The sequence below is a fragment of the Alternaria novae-zelandiae genome, assembly GCF_023758075.1.
Source record: "Alternaria novae-zelandiae strain BMP 2774 chromosome Unknown scaffold_5, whole genome shotgun sequence".
NCBI lineage: Eukaryota > Fungi > Ascomycota > Dothideomycetes > Pleosporales > Pleosporaceae > Alternaria > Alternaria novae-zelandiae.
Window position 1 is genome coordinate 1,089,247 of NW_026056965.1, and position 17,581 is coordinate 1,106,827.

Sequence of the window (17,581 nt, forward strand, 5' to 3'; positions counted from 1 at the left end):
GTATCTATAAGTAATCGTTTCGTTGCTTTGCTAACAAGTTCTTCCCTTGCTGTTGATCTCAAGGACTCGTGGCACCAAGTTCTAACATGGAGCATCTGCCGGATATCGTACCACATGCTAGGTATATGCCTTCTGGTCATATAGTAGTGGTTTCAATTGTTGCAGCTGTCGCATTTGTAGCGTATAAGGTATTTGTGTCATTGGAAGCTAGCCATGGTCAGCAATGTTGACAGCTACATAGGTACTGAGTCGCACCGACATCCCATACATACACGGCATACCAGAAATACCAGGTGCTCTTCCAATTACAGGTCATCTCACTCAGCTCGGCGACGACCATGCGACAGTGTGCGAGAAGTGGTGGCGGCAGTATGGCAACTCGGTCTTCCAGATTCGACTCGGTAATACGCGCGCTGTGATCGTCAACTCCTTTGAAGACTGCAAGAAGATTTTGGTCTCGAATTCGCAAGGACTGATTGATCGACCGAAACTGTATACGTTTCATGGCTTGATCTCATCGACACAGGGATTCACTATCGGAAGCTCACCATGGGACGAGAGCTGTCGCAACAAGCGCAAGGCCGCATCGACTACCTTGAGTAAAGGCATGATGAAGAACTACTACGACATGTTCGACCTGGAATCCTACTGCATTGCCCGAGATCTCTGTCGGGACAGCAAGAGTGGGGAAGTTGAAGTCAGCATCCGGCCGTACATCCAGCGCTATGCCCTCAACACAACCCTCACATTGTGCTATGGTATCCGCATGGACGCAGTCTACGACGATCTTCTCCGCGAGATCCTCGAAGTCGGGTCAGCTATTTCGCTCCTCCGCTCCGCCTCGGAGAACTACCAAGATTACGTACCCATCTTGCGATACATACCTAACAACGAAAAGAACCGGCGCTCGAAAGAACTGCGCGAGCGACGAGACAAGTACCTCAACGAGCTTCTAGACAAAGTCCGCGAGATGATCAGGAACGGTACTGAGAAGCCATGTATTAGCGCTGCTATTCTCAAAGACGAAGAAACCCGCCTCACAGGTGTCGAGGTGAGTTCGATCTGTCTATCCCTCGTCTCCGGCGGCTTCGAAACCATACCCGGTACGCTAGTCTCCTGCATTGGTTCTTTGTCTACACCCGAAGGCCATATCTTCCAAGAACGCGCTTATGCGGAGATACGCAAAATGTATCCGGACGACGCAGCGTTGAAGGAAGCCTGGGCAACGGACTTTGAGAAGGAAACTGTGCCCTATCTGAACGCAATTGTGAAGGAGGCGGGGAGGTACTATACAGTCAGTAACATGAGTCTACCGCGTAAGACGATGAGCGAGGTCAGGTGGGGCGATGCTGTTATACCGAAGGGGACGATGGTGTTGATCAACGCTCAAGCTGGGAACCACGGTAGGGCTTCCTTCCACGGCAATCATCCCATACTCCTTCCACAAAAGACTGACAACCCGTAGACACAGACTACTTCGGTCCCACCGCCGCAACCTTCAATCCCGAACGCTGGCTCACACCCCCCACCTCCCCATCTTCCCTCCACACACCGACTTCCCACGCCAACCCTCCTCACCTCTCCTTTGGCGCTGGCTCCCGATCTTGCCCCGGCGCTTTGATAGCAAGCAAACTCATCTACGCCGCGCTGTTCCGTTTGCTCAGCTTGTACAAGATTGAAGCTAGTGTAACGAATCCGCCGAGTACTGATTATGTGGACTACAATGCTATTAAGAGTGCGTTGGTGGCTATACCGAGGGACTTTGGCGTTAGGCTTGTTCCGAGGGACGGGGAGATGGTCAAAGCGGTGTTGGAGGAGGGGAGGGTGAGGACGGCGGAGTTATATAAGGAGTGAAGCACAGCGTGGCGGCGACATCGACTTCGTAGGTGTAGTTTCTGATGACCATGTTGTGATGTATCTGTTTTAGGACATGATGACCGCAACGTGTTATATCTGACCATCATGTGACCTGGTTTCACAGTCTTGCGTCAGCAAAGCGATCTGTTCTCTCACCTGCTCATGATTCATTCACTCACTTGACTGATGGGTACGGTTAGCGTATACCGAGCGACATACACTCTTACCTTGTCTACCCCTCACTGCCCAGTCTTTGATAACCCCCCACCACTCACCTTGTAATTTCCAGTTATGAGGCTGCGAATCACTGTAGCCAGCACTATCGCACTCGCTGCCTCGGCGATCGGTAGACATGTTGATAGTCCTGTTGTTACCGAAGTCTTCGGTGTCGACTCCTCAAAGGTTCCTCCCCGATTCAGTCCTCTTGACTTCGATGCTCTCAAGTTTAGTCCTACCCTTGACGCTCGAGGCCCCGATGACTTCAATAAAGGCGCGTATGCTACCAAAGCTCTATGGGACAAGTACCTGGAGAAAGGGAATCGCTTGATGTGTCTCATGGAGGCTACTGATAGAGGCGCTGGATGGCTCTCCCAAGATACTAGACAACCGCCTTCTGCAGCGAGCAGGTGGACCGGCGATCTCAGAGCTGAGCTCAAGTTATGGGGCTGGCGCGAAGGAGACATGGACAAGGGTTGGGAGTGCGAGTTCACAAAGCTGGGGCTCAAAGAGGCATTTGAAGGCCTCAATCTAGACCCACGATCCATGTATGAAGAATCTGGTCAACCTCAAGAGGGGGCCAATGACTGTTACTATCTTCAACACTACGACGAAAGGTCTCAAGACTCGGAGGATGAAGATGGCGAAATGAAGGATGTTAAAGACCAGAAGTATTACGTTGAGGGCAGGGAGTATACGGTATGTCACTCCCAAACTGACAGCACGCAAAGTCGTCACGGACTATTATGAAACAGGCATTCCTTCAATTGTCAAAGCACGTAGCTGATACGGTCCAGGCAACAGGCGCATACTATAAATTCGCTGTCAACCACGGTGGAGGCATGATGGCTCAGAACATCGAGAGTCCACGCCATGCTGTTACGATGCCGGGAGCATGGGGTCGACAAGCAAACCCTGGAGAGCTTCCTGAACTCCAGTCCGCGTCTGACGTCTTCTGGGGATATTGGGTTCGTGATAACCCTGATGTCAAGAACTTCCGCGTCTATGGCGCTCAACAAGTCATCAACACGGATACTACTCTTCTGGTTGCTCGGGCTTTAAAGAACGTGGGTAAAGTACAGTTATCGGTATGGCCGGGTGACGTTTTCTCTCTTGGGACTGATGAATTCCGGGCCCTAGTTGGTAAGTTGATTACTTTTTGCAGCATACATTGCCCCTCGAAGAGTGTCTTTGACGTCCAAGATATTCTTAACGTCCTCCCGGCCTAGATTTCAGGTCGCGGCTGTAAATTAAAACCATACTGACTACCTCCAGGCTCCCCTATCGGCGCGACTGCTGCATATATCCTTGCAACACACAAGGCCGAACTCGGGATTAAACGCATCACCAATGTGGTAGTTGTGACCGATACGATAAAACCGTATAAGAGTAAACGTCCCAACGATACTCTGCACATGTTCTTCATCATGGAAGATGTACCACCGGACGTTGTGACGAAGCCCGGTGAAGAGGACGCTGTTGCTAAGAGGCAGACTGAGCGAATCTACTCCAACATCATCAGTGTCAGGAATAACGGGACAGATTTGGTTCGCGTGCATACTATGATGACCTAGAGCTGGGTGTTGCGTGTGGAAGGATGAGCATAGCTAGAGGGAGACGGTCGGCTTTGTGTCGCTAGACATGTCCGTGGGACATAGTGCGGATACCCTCAGACTCCAATAGAACTTGTTGCAATCTCTTGCTGTATGACACTGTCATCCTGGAAAGGCGCCAATTCGTGTCGTATTCGATAAAATGGTTTTGAGGTTGAAGTATACATTGTCTTTTCAAGTATGTACATGTCAACATTTAGTAACGTGTTGCAGCATACAGAGATTCTGCCACTAGGCAGCCCCCTCAAGTTCCCGCACCCTCGCCAGTATATCCTCCTTCCATCTCGCATAATCCTCCTGCTGGCGCTCCCCCAAGTAGTCAGTCGCGTCCTGCATCATCGTGCCCAGACCAATATAATCGCTCCCCCCAGATTTCAGCCCAATACCCTTCGCCTTAGCCGCCGCTGCCGCATCATCACACATCTCTACACCTTCCATCTCCTCTCCATCACCCTGCGGCTTCACGCTATCGAACCACTGCATCTGCAGCCACCCCTCCTCTTTCGCCATCTTCATCGTCTCCTCGATCTTGGCTTGTAGCTCGTCATCCTCGACGTCCTTTGTAGCAGGGAGGACCAGAACGGCCTTCACGGCTTTGGCTAGCCAATCGTTGTATTGTTGTATGGAGACGTCGATGTCCTTCATGCGCGAGTAGACGAGGAGAAAAACCACGACGATGAGACTAAGTACGCGGGTATCGCTGACTTCTCCCGACGACGAAGTCGTGGCTGCGGTTCGTTTCGGTCGCTTGCTGGGTGTCTCGGCGGCGGCGGCGGACATGCGGGATAGGAGGGGGTAGATGGACTCTACTCCTGTGTATACGTGCGGTATCAGACTTGTGTATTCGAACGTCTTGGCTAGGGAGCGTATCGTAGGCATCACCCATTCCGGTGCTTCGCCATTGTTGTCATCGAGCCTCCTTGCGGTTCTCGGTGTTTTCCTCGCGCTCAACGGCGTTTTTGGTGTGTTGCGTGCTGATGCGGGGGCTGAGGCTTTTGGTTTGCTCGGTGTTGTTGGCTCGCGGGGTGTTGTGCTGTCGGGGAGTGCGCTGCTGAGGTAGTTGTATAGTTTCTTGTATATCCGCGGGGGACAGGGCGGTCGTGATGCGATGGTAGGGAGGTTGAGACGTTTCTTCAGCCTTTGGAAGTCAGTATTAGGCGCTCATCGCGAATCGAGATTTCCCTACCTTTCACATGCTAATTGAGCACATGCGTATGGTCGTGCGATTTCCTCATCTGGCTTCATAGACGTTGCGACGCTTCGCGAACGCGTGAGCAGGGACAGCGCCAGTTCTATCAATTCGGGTGGCAGAGGACCGCTCAATGTAGGTATTAAGCCCGTTAGGGCTTGCTCAATGCTTGCTCGGCTCATTTGGGAGATGATCGGTATGGGTTTGGAGGTCGTGTCGAGATGTTGGTCTATCGTCGGTATGTCCCAAAGTCGCGTCGTCGAGATCTCGCGCTATCACGTGCACGCTAAGGCCGCCCCTCTTTATCGTCTTCCAACATTGATGCGTCTTCCTTCCACGTCTCCTGACCACCTCTACTATGCCGTCAAGTCCGCGCGTCACGTCACATCGATCTCGTCGGCATTAAGTTTTCCTCCGAAGCCTGTCACAAATAAGCTCGCCATTCGTGGCCTGTACCGCCATACAGGTATGCACTATCTGGCATTCTTGAAATCGATCGGCGTGAGTTACCACAAAGATGTCAAAATACAGGACTATTTCGGGATGCTACCTGCTGGCTACGAGCTCATGGCTCATGCGCGATGGCACATGCCCACTCTTCTCGACGCCATATCCTGGATATTTAGAACACGGCATACACTGTAACATACCGCTTTTCGTTTCCAGCTGTATTCGCACTGATGCTGCTAAGCTTGTTCGTAATACATCCGTATAGAGGATTGGTACGACTGCATCAAGCGCTACTTCTCGTCGTTTTCTTTCGTCATACCGTTGCAGTAACACCTCTAGCTATACTCACCGCTGCCGACATCCAATCGGCGATCGCGATCCTGCAGAGATGAAGTAGCAAACCGCGCCAAGCACACCAAAGCTATGTTATCGACACAGATATTGCGCCATACTACTGCTACTACTGTCTCGAATACATTTCAGCGTCGTACCGGAGAGGCGCGGTTCGGCGGTCAGGCTGCTCCTACTTCCGAACACGTCAACTCGGCTTGACCGACATATTGCGCATATGGCTCCTGATCGTGTTTACCGTGCTTGATAGGGCACCGTCGTGGGCGCATTCGTCAAGAAGGCGAAGGTGACATGGAATCGGTATATGTGTACGACACTCAACGTCCATGATAGGCAAGGGAGGGAGTACCAAAGCCATGCTGATGACGGGATCTTGCATTTTGACAGCTCGGTTACCACTGGCGAAGATGGTGAGATGAGCTCATCGCGATCCACATGTGGTATTTAGACCTGCTTCACATCCTCTCACCACAGGTATCAGTAAACGCAAGCACATCCGACGCAAACATCAAAGATATCTTCAAGGTCTTTCAGATTTATCTTTCAAACCTTTGTCACTCTACACACCGAAGAGCCTTCAAAACAACAACAGTTATATACACTGTCTTCATCCCAGCGAAACTCACCAAACCCCAAGATGTATCTTACCACCTTCCTCACAAGCTTGCTCGCCAGCTTGCCTATCACACTTTCAGCTCCTGTATCGACGACTCCAGAACTCTACGGCGAGCCATACAACTGCGGTTACGTTCTCACCATTCGAAACAGCAGCGCTTATGCTGGTATCTCCGCATACCCATCAGCTGTAGCTGAGTGTACAGCAATATACTACAACGATACAATCCCAGGATACCAAGACGCGTATGCCTATAGCTTGTTTGGGGGCTGTGAATGCTCATTCCACCTGTAAGTACAATACACTTTGAGAGATACATATCGTTCGATATTGCATGTGGGCTAGACTACAGTCACTGTTAAGGACTACATAACTTTCGACACTCTGCCTGCGCGAGGCGGGTACGATGGCTGACAACTACATACTGTTTAACTCGTGCATGAGCAGAACCATAACAGTGGCTAACGACTACCTTGTAGGAGCGAGGACGACTGCAAAGGAGCTACCGATCCACCGATGTATGAGGGACCGACTGGAGAGCCCGGCGAAGAACCCTGCTTCGAAGACCCCAATCCCAAGTGGTACAAGTGCGCAACCTTAGCTTAATTGCATCATAGCAGACTCGCACATGGCCAGAGTCAATGGCCCTGGTCACATCTTTGGGTGTCGTATCAGCATGGCAGGGCTGGTATCAATGGTGGCTTCTTAGCGATAATGTATGTTTACGGCGTCGGTAGGCCAAATCATGTTTCACTCAGCAAAACATAACATCTCTTTCGTCATGGTCTCTGGCTACACGTATGCGCGTGACTGATACGTCAGCCTGGATAGCTTACAACCTACTCGGAATGCAATAGCCGTGAACCTTCATCGTGTTGTCATTCGCACGCGCAACAAGAGAAAAGTCTGCGAACACACTCACGCTTCACTCAATTCCCGGTAAAGATCCATCGTTACGGCACAGCATTCTCAAAGACCCCGACACGAGTGGGGTCTGAAGTGGTTGGAGCTGACGTCCGAAGAGGTGTATCGGCCCCCAGATACGCCACACAGGTGCGTCGATTGATGAGCTGGCAATATACACGCACATACGCGAGCGTTGATCAATTCTTCGCAAGAGCGAATTTGTAGTTCCCCGCACATTTTGGACCCACGGCGTGGGAGGCGCGGCCCGGGCCTTCACCGCGTACGTTCGCGCATTCCTCAAGTGATTCACGCACCGGCTTGGCGCATTCCCGGACGTTGATATAAGAAGTCGCGGATCGACTCTTGCTCCTGCTAACACAACCAACACCTCCTGACAACTCACCCGCAACAGCCCCGACAACATGTATCACTTCTACTCCTTGCTGAGCCTACTCGGCTTCCTTTCACTCGCTCTTGCCGCCCCTCGATCCTCCCCAGCGAGCCCTAGCGTCTTCGCCACACGTGATGAATGTCACACTCAAGGAGATATCTGTGCCGAAACCTGGATCGGTAACAAGGTACACCAGCGTCTTGAATGGGGTGGCTGCGTTCCCGTCAACGACTACAAGGACATCACGGGTTTCAAAGCATTCAACTGCGATTGTTACCTCTACTAGTGAGTTATTGTTCAGCGATGGAAGCAAGAGATGGGTACTTACTGACTCCTCCTTAGCGCCGTCGACTCGGGTACATGCAACAGCGGCGGAGACGAATCCATCGACCAGTTCTCGCGCTGCAGCGGGCTTCTAACCAAGGAAGAGCGGCGTTGGAAGAAGGCGCCCAACTACTACAGCTGCTCGCCTGGACCCCTCACTCAAGGCTGAAGGGCTGAATGCTAGCGTGCGCGTGCTATATATGTTGGGGTTTGTAGCGTTTGGAACTTTCCAAGCTTGCCGCATACATACAGTCCATGCAGCGAACTAAGCTACTTGGAGGTCCCGTTGTAGCTTCCAGAGCGCGCTAAGATGCTTTCTTTGTTTTTTTGTTGTTTGCTTTATCTCGCGTTCCACGGTAACGGGTTCGTGTTGGGAAGGCGCTATCACGGTCGAGAACTTTGTGCAACGCTGGAGTAGTAGTACAACGGCAATCGTCTTCCTGACGCACCAGGTTATAAAACTCTTTACAGTCACAGTTCTTCTCCTGCAGTGAAGACCCAAGAATCGCTCGTCTACCATGCAGTTCCCCACGATGTTCTCCACCCTATTCATCTTCGCTTCCGTGCTCACCTCTTCCATCGCTTTTGCTGCTGAAGCCCTTCCGTGAGTACCGAATCTCAGCCCAGCCTCAATCTCACTCATTAACACGCCTCAGCCCCGTCGCCCATGTTACAGACTGCAATGGCAAAACCTACATGCTCGACACCACCGGCCAGAACAACGTCCGCGTCATCACTCAGGACAGAGCAGACGGCTACTACATCCAGCCTGTTAGCTACCACGTAGACTCAGGCACCACGTGCAATTTCTACAGCGAATCGACCCGCGGCGTTGGGTATCCCATCGGCAAATACTATGGCCCCGTAGACGGAGACTTTGTGGGTGACTGGGCTGCGTTTTACGAGTGCTGGGATGTGGAGTCGGAGATTGAGTCTCTGACTAGGCGGAGAGGGCAGAGCTTCAGAGCTTAAGTGAGCAAAAAGTGATGAATGGTAGCATGTGGATGTTCTGAGGGTGCGTGTGGTCCAGGAACGGGCTTGATGTCGCAGCTTGCTGATCACACCTGCTGTAGCGGACGTGGTATTAGCGGATGGACCCCGGACTATGTGGCGACAGGCTACGTGGAAACCAAGACGAGAAGAAGATTCGGAGACAGGGTCTATGAGTGTTGTTTCTTCTTCAATGTAAATAGTGTTGAATCAGCTCTATGAAGCTGGGGCGGATAGTGAGACCGGGCCGGCGGAAGGAAGGCATGACAGTCGGGATTCTTGCACACAATTAAGCCATATCTTGAATGTACTCACCGCGCGTTCTGTTGATGAATCACGGCAGAATGATAGTGTATTCATCATGGTGGTGTGTTTCGTGAATGAGATCGGGAGTCCGAGGTATTCGAATTGGCGTGATCTTATCGATAAGAATCGCGACCCACTTTTCTTTTCGTCGCTCGGTCGCGAACTTTCCAACTTCCTGCATGCGCCTCTAGTAACCCTCCCAATCCACACCACATACCACCAACATGATCCGAAAACAAGCCCGAGAACGTCGCGACTACCTCTACCGCCGCGCGCTTACCCTTCGCGACGCCGAACTCGCTTCGAAAAGAGCAGCGCTGAAAGCTTCGCTCGCGAGCGGCAAGCCACTTTCCAAGGATGTCGCCAACGACCAGAACCTACGACAGGATTTCAAATACGATGAGAGCAGAGCGGATAGGACGGCAGAAGAGGAGCTGGGCTTGGACGACGAGTATGCGCAGTTGTCGGGCGTGGTAGATCCCAGGATATTGGTCACAACTTCGAGAGGTACAAAACTCTGGGCAAGATTGGAAGGCTGAGCTACGTGCTAACGATGATATAGATCCATCGAGTAGATTGGGGACGTTCGCCAAGGAAATCAGGTTACTGCTACCTACGTCGATACGATTGAATCGCGGAAACATGGTCCTGCCAAACCTCGTCGAGAGCGCAAAGTCAGGCGGTCTAAGCGACATCGTCCTTCTTCACGAGCATAGAGGAACACCCACGGCCTTGACAGTATCGCATTTCCCCCACGGCCCGACCGCTTCCTTCTCATTACAGTAAGCCGTATCGCACCCTCCAAACCACACCTACTAACACGAACCTAGTAACGTCGTCCTCCGCGCCGACATCCCCAACGCCTCTCGCGGCACAGTCTCCGAATCCTACCCACACCTAATCTTCGAAGGCTTCAGCACCAAACTCGGAGAACGCTGCGTCCAGATCTTAAAACACCTATTCCCGCCCCGCGAAGCCACCGCTAAAGTGGGAAACCGCGTCGTTACGTTCAAGAACATCGAGGATACGATTGAGGTCAGGCACCATGTCTTTGTCAAAACAGGGTACCAGTCTGTGGAACTGGCGGAAGTGGGACCGAGGATGAGCATGCGTTTGTTTGAAATTAGGGCGGGTACGCTGGACAATAAGGAGGGGGATGTTGAGTGGCATCTCAACCAGTATACGAGGACGGGAAGGAAGAAGGAGTATTTGTAGAGAGCATCGGAAAGAGCCAGAGCGCATGCTGTGTGTGGAGAAAAGAAGAGGAGAACGCATATATGGCGCAAAGGATTATTTTCAGTATGAGATACCATAAATCAAAAGCGATATCCGGAATCTAATGATCAACAAAGAACAGGAACCTTTTCCACATGCGTCGAGCATTTTAACTCAATCATATTATAGAGTGATTCTTTGTTACACTACTCGATAGTAACCCTGACACCTTTATGATCCTTCGTCATCGGCACAAACATATCATGATCATACGCCACATCTTCTTCCGTCGTATCGAACAATCGCATCTTCGGTATCACACGCAGCACCGTTGCAGCAAGACACAGATTGAGCTCGCACAAAGCCAGACTACAAGATCAACGTTAGCCATCCATCTCCAATCATAATAATCACAATCCACTTACTTCTTCCCCAAACAAGAGCGACTCCCCTTCGACCAAGAAAGTATACTACGCTCCGGCTCTTTCCTCCTCTGATTACTCTCATCCAACCACCGCTCCGGCGCAAAAGCATAAGAATCCGGAAACGCGCGTTCATCGTGATGTGTAACGTACGACGACATGCCGATCGCATAGCCTTTCGGAAGCACGTACTCAACAGGCTTCTTATTCCATTCGCCACGGTACAGCAGTGTTTCCTCCGTGGGAATACGGGCTGTACGACTAGAAACGCCATAAGATAGTCTCAGTCCTTCTTGAATGACAGCGCCGAGATAAGGTAGTGTTTCCAGAACTGTCCATCCAGGGAGGTTTAGCGGGTCTTCTACAACGGTTTCGAGTTCTTGGGTAAGCTTAGCGAGGATTTGGGGGTTGGTTAGGAGGTGGTATGTCATTACGGCCAGAGCCCAGCTCGTGGTCTCTGTGCCGGCACCCAGTACAGCTTGTGCTTCGTGGACTAGGCGCACCACGCCCTTATCCCCGGCACCGAGATCGGACTGCAAAAGTGAAGCAAAGATCGTGGGTCGGTCGTACGTGATTCCCGCGTCTAGATCCGCCTTCGCTTTGAGCACTCTATTCGGCAAATCAACCTGCAAAGTCTTTACCATCAACGCAATATCCTTCGGCAAATAATCGATAAAAGTCGTCGCGAGCGCCGCACTCTTACTTGTCCAAGGAAAAAACCGAAACACAAAAACGGGTCGTAGGACTGCGGCTGTGGGCTCTCGGAAATTCGGGTACCACCCTTCCTGGTCGAGGAACCCAAAGCTTTCGCCGAAACTGTAGCTAGAGATGGCGTCGGAGGTGAAGCAGCTGTATGCCATGGCGATGTCGAAGGGTTCGTTGTCGCTGGATTGCCGCAGTAGTTTGTCGCAGAGCTGTTGGACTAGGCTGTGGATTTCGGGTTCGAGCCGTGTGATCATGGCTCGTGAGAAGAATTTTGCTAGGGGCACGCGCCGGAGTCGGTGGAGGTCGTGGTCGATGGTGCCGAATCCGGATAGTGAGATACTAGCAAACGTTGGTTAGACTGCATCTATGTGTGTAATGAGTGGCTTACGAAGAGCCGTTGACTTGGTGCTTTGGCTTGTCGCGTTTTCGGCTACCAGTTGCGTATATCTCGTCTGCGAAGCGAATGTCGTCGCAGTGGACTTCGTTGGGGTTGATTCGCACGATGGGGCCTGGTAGAAAGGTCGTTGATCAGTTGCGGGCTGGTGCAAGATAGCTAGTGATGAGCTCACCATAAACCTTGTGCATTTTACTGATCTCCTTCGTATAACAGCCAAACTTGACGACATCGTGGTAAAACTCAGGCAAGTACGTCGCTGCCGCCAGTCTTGGTCCAGGGATTGAGCTCAGTGGGTGGAGCGGCGAGATATTGTAGATGGCCTCTAGCACTTTGAACACTAGCCAGAGGCCTGCGAGACCCAAGATATGGCGCGCTGATGGCAGCCATGTTATTGACGATGTCTCAATACTCGTTGCATCCATGCTGCGTAACAATGTGAGGAAAAGAACGATACTGCCGCATGGGAAGACATTGATTTTACCCTAGTTCCCGAGCAGTCTTCTCTTACAAGGTAGAAAGCCGCTATCCTATGCAGCCGCTTCCTGCGGCACACGCTACATATCTAAGTGGGGGGTAAGTGCCGGAGCATGTCATAATGGGACATGTTTGGGGGCCATAACGGTTCTTCGGTGCCAGACTACAGTTTTGAATACGAAACATGTGACAAAGAAAGGCAGAGCGGGACGCCAGCACATAGCTGGTTGGGATGGACGTTGAAGATGATGTTCTAGGCTTGCGGATGTGGGGTGCGGCTCGTCTCGAGTCATGGGAGCTAGAGATCTTGATCTGAAACTAGTCATTCGTGAGTGGGCGCGGTGCGGTGGCGCGTAAGGATCGGTGTAGCTATTTTGATCTCAGGATGTGTTTGTGAAGAGTTGTTGCACGGTGAAGGATTTGACTCGTTGTAGAATTTGCCAGAAGCAATTTGTTGTTATTCATCAAGCTCATAACCGATCATCTCATGCATCTCGTGATATGCCAGACCTGCAGGCTTTGTTCATCTGTACAACTGTCCATTTCCTGGTCCATCAATTCTTTGTTCTCATCCATCACGCGCTCCTAGGTAGCCTAACCATCTTTCCCCTCGCGGCCAGCGCCAGCCAACCAGCGATAAGGCAAGCGCCGCCAATTGGCGTGACAGGCCCCAGTTGCTTGTACTTCTTCGCATCCAGCACAAGCAGGTATATGCTTCCAGAGAACATGGTCATGCCGGCGGTGAAGAGGGCCATGGCGATTTTGTTTTGCGGCGCGACGACGGATGTCATGGTTAGGACGACGGAGTGGACGAGCTGTTATAACCATTGTTAGCATAGGTCCCGATCAACAAAGACAGAAGGGATGTGGTGTCCAATGCGAAGAGGGGCAAATGTTGCGCCTGGATGCACCTCATCCATTGGTACTGCGGTGACACAGAGCGACGAACTACTCGCAATTTCAAAGGCACCCTTTGATTCGAGACACCGCAACCATCAAAGACACATACCTGATACTGCGCCGCAGTCCCCCAATTCGCCAACGCCCCCGGATCCCTAATCCGACTCTTCAACCCATGCGCCCCAAACGCACCCAGCGCCACACTGCTCGCCCCCAACAGCGTGCCAATCGTCCAGAAAGGCGACATGCTGCTATACGTCGTGCCGTAGGATCTGCTGCTGCTGCTACTATATCCAGATTCGTAGATGGGGTCGTGGGAGCGTGATTTGCGGGAGGATGACGAGGAGGATTTCTTGGATGAAGACATAATACAGTGTACGATGGCGGGTGAAAGAGTGTGGGTGGTTGGATTGGGGGGTTGGGGAGGGAGGTGGGATGGCGATGGGTTTGATGGGGAGTGCTTGCCGCGGTTTGCTGCGGCGGGAGACGGAGGTGTGCGTTGTCTGATTGGTCTGTGCTCACGAGGGACGGGAAGTGGAGCGTTTGATGAAGGTTGTTATATTTGTGTGGTATCGTAGATGCTGGAATTTGCATCTTGCTTTGTTTTTAAACGCCTTAACGCCGTTTTGATGCGAATGATATGCTGCGCATATCGCAGAGTTTGCGACCAGATAGATCCGTATAGTGTCCCATCACCCACGACCTAGTCCGAATCGATCTCCATGACTTCTCCCTCCGCCTGCTTCTGTGGTTGTGCCTTCATCGCGCTCGTGGTAGCCTTCCTCTTCCCCTTGCCAGCCTTCTGTTGTGCCGCCTTGATCTCCTCCTCAGAAACCAGCGCTCCGTCAATGCGCAAGAAGCCCTTGCCCTTTCCTTTTCCATCCATCCTACCCTCAACGTCTCGTATCCTCACTCGTAGCTCTCCCTCCACCTTCTCTCCGTCGCCGTTCACCCACCAGCCTCCCTCGTCCGACAATTTGCCATCCCATCCCTGCTTCGTTTGACCGGATTCTTCCGAATGCCACGACCAGTCTGAGGGCAGACATTCCTTGAGTATGCTCACGGGGAAGGTGTTGAGGTGTGCGAGTGTGAGATGCGTCTTCGCTTGGTCGGTGATGTGCGCGGTGAGGTATGCATTTCGGGCTGGGCGCCATACGATGAAAGAGGCGGTCACCCAAAGGAACGGCGCTGCGTATTCATCGACGTGCCTGAGTAGCAGTGGCTCAGCGGGCGCATTGTCGTTGGAACTGGATTCGCTTCGTTGTTGTGACTGTGATCTGTTCTTGGACTTCGGATCCGGTCCGGCGGGTGGTGTACTTTGCAGGTCTACATCTTCGTATGCGAGTACTACGCCTTTCGCAGGTGGGAAGTACGTGAGGAGTAGTGGTGATAGTACTGTTGCGCATACTGCTGAGAAGGGATCCGCGAGACACGAGGGTGGGATGCAGACGTATTGCGATATGCGCTCGATGTGAAACAAAGACGCGTCTTCACTTTGTACTGGGGCCATTTCCAAGAGAGACCAAGCCTGTTCCGTCGCGTAATGTGGTTTGCGATCGCGTTGTCGCGGAAATGTGAGCTGAGAAAAAGTTGGAGATGTCGGCATGCGCAGATACCGACATGTGGGGGTCAACGCTAGCGTGTATGCGGTTAGCCAATACCGCAAGTCAGGGTGAAAGATGAAGATGCATAAGGATTCAATTAGAATGACGCTCATAGCGGCGTCCTTATCTTCAATCATGTCATCCGATGCACAAGCAAGCCTAACGCCAAGCGGCATAACACCAGATACAAGCGCCGTCTATAGGACGTTTATGATGCTGCCAATGTTCAGCTCGCCCTCGAATCCTGTTTTACATTCGCTTTCACAGTGCACCCGGAGTCAATCATCTCCGTCCTCCCTTCTCCACTTCCTTTCGCTGGAGCTTGGTAACCACTCGCTGCAAGGCGGTCTTGATCTCACCCTTCTTAAACTGTGACAAATCGTAGTAGTTCGGTGAGATATCCTGGCAGAGGTTAGTAAAACGTTTATCAAAGCAAGAAAGGATGCACTCACCATAAGCCACTCCGGCTTCACAGATGTCACTGTTCGGATGTAGTTCTTGGTTGTCAAGACGAACTCGTTGTAGATGACCCATTCACTGTCCTCTGCAAGAACAGTGCTTGGGTGCAAGAGAACATTCTGCTCGTCCTTGACGGTGATGTAGCTCTTGCCGTTACCATCGCGCTTGGCAACTTGCATAAAGAAACCGGCAACAAGCGCACGCTGAATGTTCTCGTAGTACTTCTTGTTCTCAAACGGCGTTGACATAAGTTCAAGTTCCTCGCGCTCCATTATGCGCTTGAGTTGAAGACGGACGTTGTCAGCTTGCTGAAGCGCTCGGTAAGAGAGGAAATGGTCGTGGCACCACTGCTTCGGGTTTGCTTGCGCCTCCTCGCTCTTGAATGCATGGTAGACGTTGAGCATGGTAAGCTGGTCGCCCTTGGGGTGTGCGAACAGCTCCTTCATCTCGTCTGCGCGCTTTCGGTTGTTGGCTGGACGGACGAAGATTTGGGGTACAGAGAGGAGCGCAGTAAGCGATAGGATCTCGTTTGAGCAGTAGAACTCGGGCGATGTGATGAGCATGACTGCCAATGCGGGATCCAGAGGGAACTGCGAGGCGAGTCCTCCGAGTGTGGTCAGCTCACCCTCGTCATCAAGACATGCCAGGTAGTTGAGCTCCTCCAACGCACGCATCAGGGTCTCAGGCGCAGGCGGGTCCATCAGATCGAAGTGTACCAGATCGTCGACTCCAAGCTTCTTCAACTCAAGAACGGTGCTAGCCAAATTTGACCTGAGAATTTCAGGGTAGGTCTGCTCGATGAGCTCCTTCTTAAAGGCTTGCTCGGTGTACAGGCGGAAGCATTTACCGGGACGCGTACGTCCGGCACGACCAGCTCGCTGTTGTGCTGAGGCCTTGGAGATGGGCGAAACGAGGAGGGATTCGACACGGATACGGGGGTTGTAGACTTTTTGCTTGCTGAAACCGGGGTCCACGACGTAGACGATACCGTCAATAGTGAGAGATGTCTCAGCAATGTTGGTAGAAACGATGCACTTGCGTCCGGGGCGGCCGCCGTGTGTTGCGGGCGGAGGCGCAGGGTTGAAGATCTTCTGCTGCTGTGCAGGCGGCAAAGTTCCGTACAGCGGGTATACGACCAATGGTCCAGCACCACCTTCACGAGAAAGGTCCTGGGCCTCGAGGTTTATCTTCCTGCACGCATCCTCAATCTCCTCCTCACCAGTCAAGAACAGCAGAATATCGCCTTCGGGCTCGGTGGCGTGGATCTGGAGGACGGTGCGCAGGGCGGCTTCGACGTAGTCTCGCTCGGGGGCAGGCGTGTAGAAGACCTCGACGGGGTGGGTTCGTCCAGGTACGGCGAGCAGGGGCGCGTTGTGGAAGTACTTCTGGAACTTGGTCGCATCGAGCGTAGCACTCATGATGATGAGCTTGAGGTCCGGCCGCCTCAGGACGACCTCCTTCAGCAGACCCATGAGGATATCGGTAGCCAGGGTTCTCTCGTGAGCCTCGTCCAGGATGATGGTGCTGTAGCGCGTGAGGTTGTGGTCGTTCATGGCCTCGCGCAGCAACATTCCGTCCGTCATGTACTTGAGGATGGTGTTGGGCCCCGTCTTGTCCTCGAAACGGATGCTGTATCCGACCTCCTCGCCCAGCTCGACGTCCATTTCCTCGGCCACACGCTGGGCGACGGACATGGCAGCGACACGGCGCGGCTGGGTGCAGGCGACCATCTTGGCATTCTGCTGGGGCAGGTCGTCAAAAAGGACGAACTGCGGGATCTGCGTCGTCTTTCCGGAACCCGTCTCACCGACGAAGACGAGGATCTGCGACTCCTGGTACAGCTTGAGGAACTCGTCGCGCTGCTGGTGGACGGGCAGGTCTCGCCTCTTCTTGAGGATGCTCATGTACTTGCTCGAGAGCGGGCGGCCGGTGAAGGCGTTGTTGGGGCCGTCTTCGGCGGCGTTGGCCTGCGCCGTCGTCGTCGCATGCTTCTTGAAACCCTGGAGGCCGGTGCCGCTGCCGCTGTACTCGCTCTTGACGGGCTTGTCGTCGTTCCAGTGCGCCAGGTAGGGATTCGCCGCCGCGTCCATCTTGCCCTCTCCGTTGGACTCGGTCTTGACGCGCTTGACGCGGGCACTGTCGTCGTCGCCGTATTCGCGCTTCGTCATGGCAGTCATTGTGGTGCTGGGGCGTTTG

General features: G+C 52.7%; 9 protein-coding genes across 9 annotated transcripts; 4 read left to right on the forward strand and 5 right to left on the reverse strand.

The window, feature by feature from the left end:
• Positions 1–114: 114 nt before the first annotated feature.
• On the forward strand, positions 115–1,854 carry J4E88_003390 (uncharacterized protein; the record flags this gene model as incomplete). Its single annotated transcript, XM_049397043.1, has 4 exons — positions 115–121; positions 181–188; positions 242–1,403; positions 1,466–1,854. 4 exons carry the CDS (start codon positions 115–117, stop codon positions 1,852–1,854), a joined length of 1,566 nt encoding a protein of 521 aa, XP_049257385.1.
• Positions 1,855–2,148: 294 nt separating this feature from the next.
• Positions 2,149–3,647, forward strand: J4E88_003391 (uncharacterized protein; the record flags this gene model as incomplete). Its single annotated transcript, XM_049397044.1, has 3 exons — positions 2,149–2,772; positions 2,871–3,216; positions 3,349–3,647. The coding sequence occupies 3 exons, from the start codon at positions 2,149–2,151 to the stop codon at positions 3,645–3,647; spliced, it is 1,269 nt and encodes a 422-aa protein (XP_049257386.1).
• A 270-nt stretch (positions 3,648–3,917) lies between these two features.
• Positions 3,918–5,057, reverse strand: J4E88_003392 (uncharacterized protein; the record flags this gene model as incomplete). Its single annotated transcript, XM_049397045.1, has 2 exons — positions 3,918–4,824; positions 4,873–5,057. The coding sequence occupies 2 exons, from the start codon at positions 5,055–5,057 to the stop codon at positions 3,918–3,920; spliced, it is 1,092 nt and encodes a 363-aa protein (XP_049257387.1).
• Positions 5,058–8,431: 3,374 nt separating this feature from the next.
• Positions 8,432–8,885, forward strand: J4E88_003393 (uncharacterized protein; the record flags this gene model as incomplete). The annotated part of the gene is made up of 2 exons (XM_049397046.1): positions 8,432–8,517; positions 8,570–8,885. The coding sequence occupies 2 exons, from the start codon at positions 8,432–8,434 to the stop codon at positions 8,883–8,885; spliced, it is 402 nt and encodes a 133-aa protein (XP_049257388.1).
• A 548-nt stretch (positions 8,886–9,433) lies between these two features.
• Positions 9,434–10,424, forward strand: J4E88_003394 (uncharacterized protein; the record flags this gene model as incomplete). Its single annotated transcript, XM_049397047.1, has 3 exons — positions 9,434–9,716; positions 9,772–9,991; positions 10,040–10,424. The coding sequence occupies 3 exons, from the start codon at positions 9,434–9,436 to the stop codon at positions 10,422–10,424; spliced, it is 888 nt and encodes a 295-aa protein (XP_049257389.1).
• Positions 10,425–10,845: 421 nt separating this feature from the next.
• Positions 10,846–12,370, reverse strand: J4E88_003395 (uncharacterized protein; the record flags this gene model as incomplete). The annotated part of the gene is made up of 3 exons (XM_049397048.1): positions 10,846–11,890; positions 11,940–12,060; positions 12,121–12,370. 3 exons carry the CDS (start codon positions 12,368–12,370, stop codon positions 10,846–10,848), a joined length of 1,416 nt encoding a protein of 471 aa, XP_049257390.1.
• Positions 12,371–12,997: 627 nt separating this feature from the next.
• J4E88_003396 (uncharacterized protein) lies at positions 12,998–13,689 on the reverse strand (the record flags this gene model as incomplete). The annotated part of the gene is made up of 2 exons (XM_049397049.1): positions 12,998–13,237; positions 13,432–13,689. The coding sequence occupies 2 exons, from the start codon at positions 13,687–13,689 to the stop codon at positions 12,998–13,000; spliced, it is 498 nt and encodes a 165-aa protein (XP_049257391.1).
• A 336-nt stretch (positions 13,690–14,025) lies between these two features.
• Positions 14,026–14,832, reverse strand: J4E88_003397 (uncharacterized protein; the record flags this gene model as incomplete). The annotated part of the gene is made up of 1 exon (XM_049397050.1): positions 14,026–14,832. The coding sequence occupies one exon, from the start codon at positions 14,830–14,832 to the stop codon at positions 14,026–14,028; it is 807 nt and encodes a 268-aa protein (XP_049257392.1).
• A 376-nt stretch (positions 14,833–15,208) lies between these two features.
• On the reverse strand, positions 15,209–17,562 carry PRP43 (DEAH-box ATP-dependent RNA helicase prp43; the record flags this gene model as incomplete). The annotated part of the gene is made up of 2 exons (XM_049397051.1): positions 15,209–15,328; positions 15,379–17,562. The coding sequence occupies 2 exons, from the start codon at positions 17,560–17,562 to the stop codon at positions 15,209–15,211; spliced, it is 2,304 nt and encodes a 767-aa protein (XP_049257393.1).
• Between the last annotated feature and the right edge of the window lie 19 nt (positions 17,563–17,581).